Source organism: Montipora foliosa, chromosome 13 (assembly GCF_036669935.1).
Source record: "Montipora foliosa isolate CH-2021 chromosome 13, ASM3666993v2, whole genome shotgun sequence".
NCBI classification, from domain to species: Eukaryota; Metazoa; Cnidaria; class Anthozoa; order Scleractinia; family Acroporidae; genus Montipora; species Montipora foliosa.
The window spans coordinates 42,322,200-42,324,699 of record NC_090881.1 but is presented as its reverse complement, the minus strand read 5'-3'; the positions used below and the strand labels follow the sequence as shown (position 1 = coordinate 42,324,699).

General features: G+C 35.2%; 1 protein-coding gene across 3 annotated transcripts in view; it reads left to right on the top strand.

Moving 5' to 3' along the window:
* Positions 1–2,500, top strand: part of LOC137982329 (hemicentin-1-like) — a 59,841-nt gene that overhangs the window by 26,178 nt on the left and 31,163 nt on the right. For all 3 annotated transcript variants that reach the window (XM_068829408.1, XM_068829409.1, XM_068829407.1), the window contains exons 7-9: positions 1–28; positions 1,396–1,641; positions 2,175–2,438. The exon at positions 1–28 is cut by the window's left edge and continues 239 nt beyond it. In XM_068829408.1, the coding sequence (XP_068685509.1) occupies positions 1–28; positions 1,396–1,641; positions 2,175–2,438 (538 nt within the window). The remainder of the gene's footprint in view (positions 29–1,395; positions 1,642–2,174; positions 2,439–2,500) is intronic.

The window sequence follows — 2,500 nt, the reverse complement described above, 5'->3', positions numbered from 1 at the left end:
AGTTCAAATGTGTCTGTTAAAGTGAATGGTGAGCAAAGATCTTTTGGAATTAGTGAAAAGATGAATAAATACCTGAAAACTGATCAATAAATTATGCATTATTATCCAACTAATAATTGTAGTAAACATTTTTACTGATAATTTAAAGGCTGAAAAAACTTAATATGTTTCTTTGTTTAAGCAGAAAAATTCTAGGTGTCCACTTTTTCACAAAAAACAAACCTGATTATTATTATGCATTGTAATTCCCTGTACTGGTATTGTTAATCGTTTCTTGCAATGAGGTTACTTGCCTTTGAAAGCCTTTTGCGACCGTTAAGGTTTTGTTTACTTTTCTTTGTTCAGTACCTACATCCATTATTGGACGTCATGTGCACTTGATCTTTTTTTCAGTTTTTGTCAGTCTTGGTGGAAGCCGATTGTACAGAACAAAAACAATAAAATTAATCCTTGCCTTAATTGTTCCTGCTGGCAATTTTTTTAAACAATTGACTGTTTTCCTATTCCCATAATGCAATGCATTTTGGGGGATTCTTTATATAAAAACAATACTCAAGTTAATTAGTCTTGGGACTAATCATGTTTCACTGAACTGGATATCCATCGTTATAATGTAAAGAACCCCACACAGTTTTTCAAATGTTTTAAATTTATGTTCATGAAATTCTAAAACTCAGAGCAAATAACTTGACCATTTGAATTGCTCGCCATAGGCCGTTTCTGTTACCTTCTCTTCAGTAAAGATGAGGGACTGAATCTCGCAGGAGCTCTCTCTTGGGACTGCTCAACAACAAGGTCATGTGATTGCAACTGCTCATGTCACAGTGGTAGATTCCTGATGGGGTTTTGAGCGATTAAAACAAAATTTTTGAGTGTTTAAACTTTTCACTCCTGTAAGTGACACTGACACTAATAGATTTTACTCTGTCTAACGGCAGATGATTTTACTCGTCAATGGGGAACACCTCGTGAGTGAAAGGGTTAAGTTATTTGCTCAAAATTCCAGAATTGTTTTTTATGCAATCTCAGGCTAAAACATGAGCAGTCTCTGCAATCTTCTCAGACTTCGTTCCTGTACATGATCACATAGTCTGACATGCTGTAAAGACATCAGTTTTAGTTTCTAAATTTTTGCTAAAAGCCTCTTGGCTCATACATGTAATTCTATATATGTACATGTATGTAGCATATGTTTGCAAGTGTAATGCATACTCTTGTCTCATTACTGAGAAGTACTAAGTTTACAGTAAATTAACAAGTCGTGATGATAATGGTAATGCACATGTATACAAGATGACTCTTCCACTTGTACTTGAATTACTGTGACATTGAAACAATCACCTAATGTTAAATTAGAGGACATTGAAAATGGATGACTTTTGGCTGTTCTTTCAGTGTCTTCATCCATTATGCCAATTTCCAATGAGGTGATCACTGAAGGAGGAAATGTGAATTTGTCATGTCAAGCATTTGGTATCCCCCCACCAACTGTGTTTTGGGTCAACAGTAGTAATGGAGAGCGTACAAATGGAACTGAGTTAGTTATCAGAAATATTAGCAGGAATGAAGCTGGAGAATACAGATGTGAAGCAACAAATCCATGTGGAAATGCCTCGGAGTCTGCAACAATTGATGTACAGTGTAAGTCATCTGCGTCTATTAAAAAAGTGATCACAGCAAACATAATAAGTATATTGTACAGTAGGAAACTACTTAGTTGGCACTGGACATGGAAAGACACAAGTCTAACTCTGATAGAAATTTTGCCTGTGGGGTTCATTTTACGTAAAGTTTTTTGTTTAATTTCTTTATTTTTAACTGCTTGTACGGCAATAATCCTGGCTGAACATTCATTAGGTAAGGTGACATTAAAGTAACAACAAGGATAGCACTGACCAAAATAGTATGACCCAAAAAGAAAAACAGACAAAATAAGGGAGGAAAAAAATATCGGACAAAAATTAACAAACTTTGGCAATTATTTTACGATTACTGTAACAGTAATTTCACCCAGGTTGTCGAAATGTCAGTCAAATGTTGTCCTAAATAATCTCTTGTGGGATTATACTTACCCAAACGATTGTACTTCATCTAATTATGATGTTTTTTGCAGGTAAGTTGTGTACATGTAGTCAGAGAACTGTACTAACATTTTTGGTCTTCATTGTAAATAGACCCACCAGAGGGAATCCAGTTTCATGTTAGTGAAGAAGAAGTCTGTAATGGAACAACCATCTTTTTCAATTGCTCAGCTGAAACTGCAAACCCCATGGAACTAAATTATCAGCTTTATGAGAATAACATGATGATAGGTGTCATTAGCAGTACTGGAGTTTGGAACAAAACAATGACAGTTGGAGGAGTATTTGTCTATAAGTGTGTGGTGGACAACTCTGTTGGGACAGCTATGAGTTCAACTGTGTCTGTTAATGTGAATGGTGAGCAGAGATCTTTTGGCATTAGTGAAAAGATGATGAAATACCTGAAAACTGATCAATAA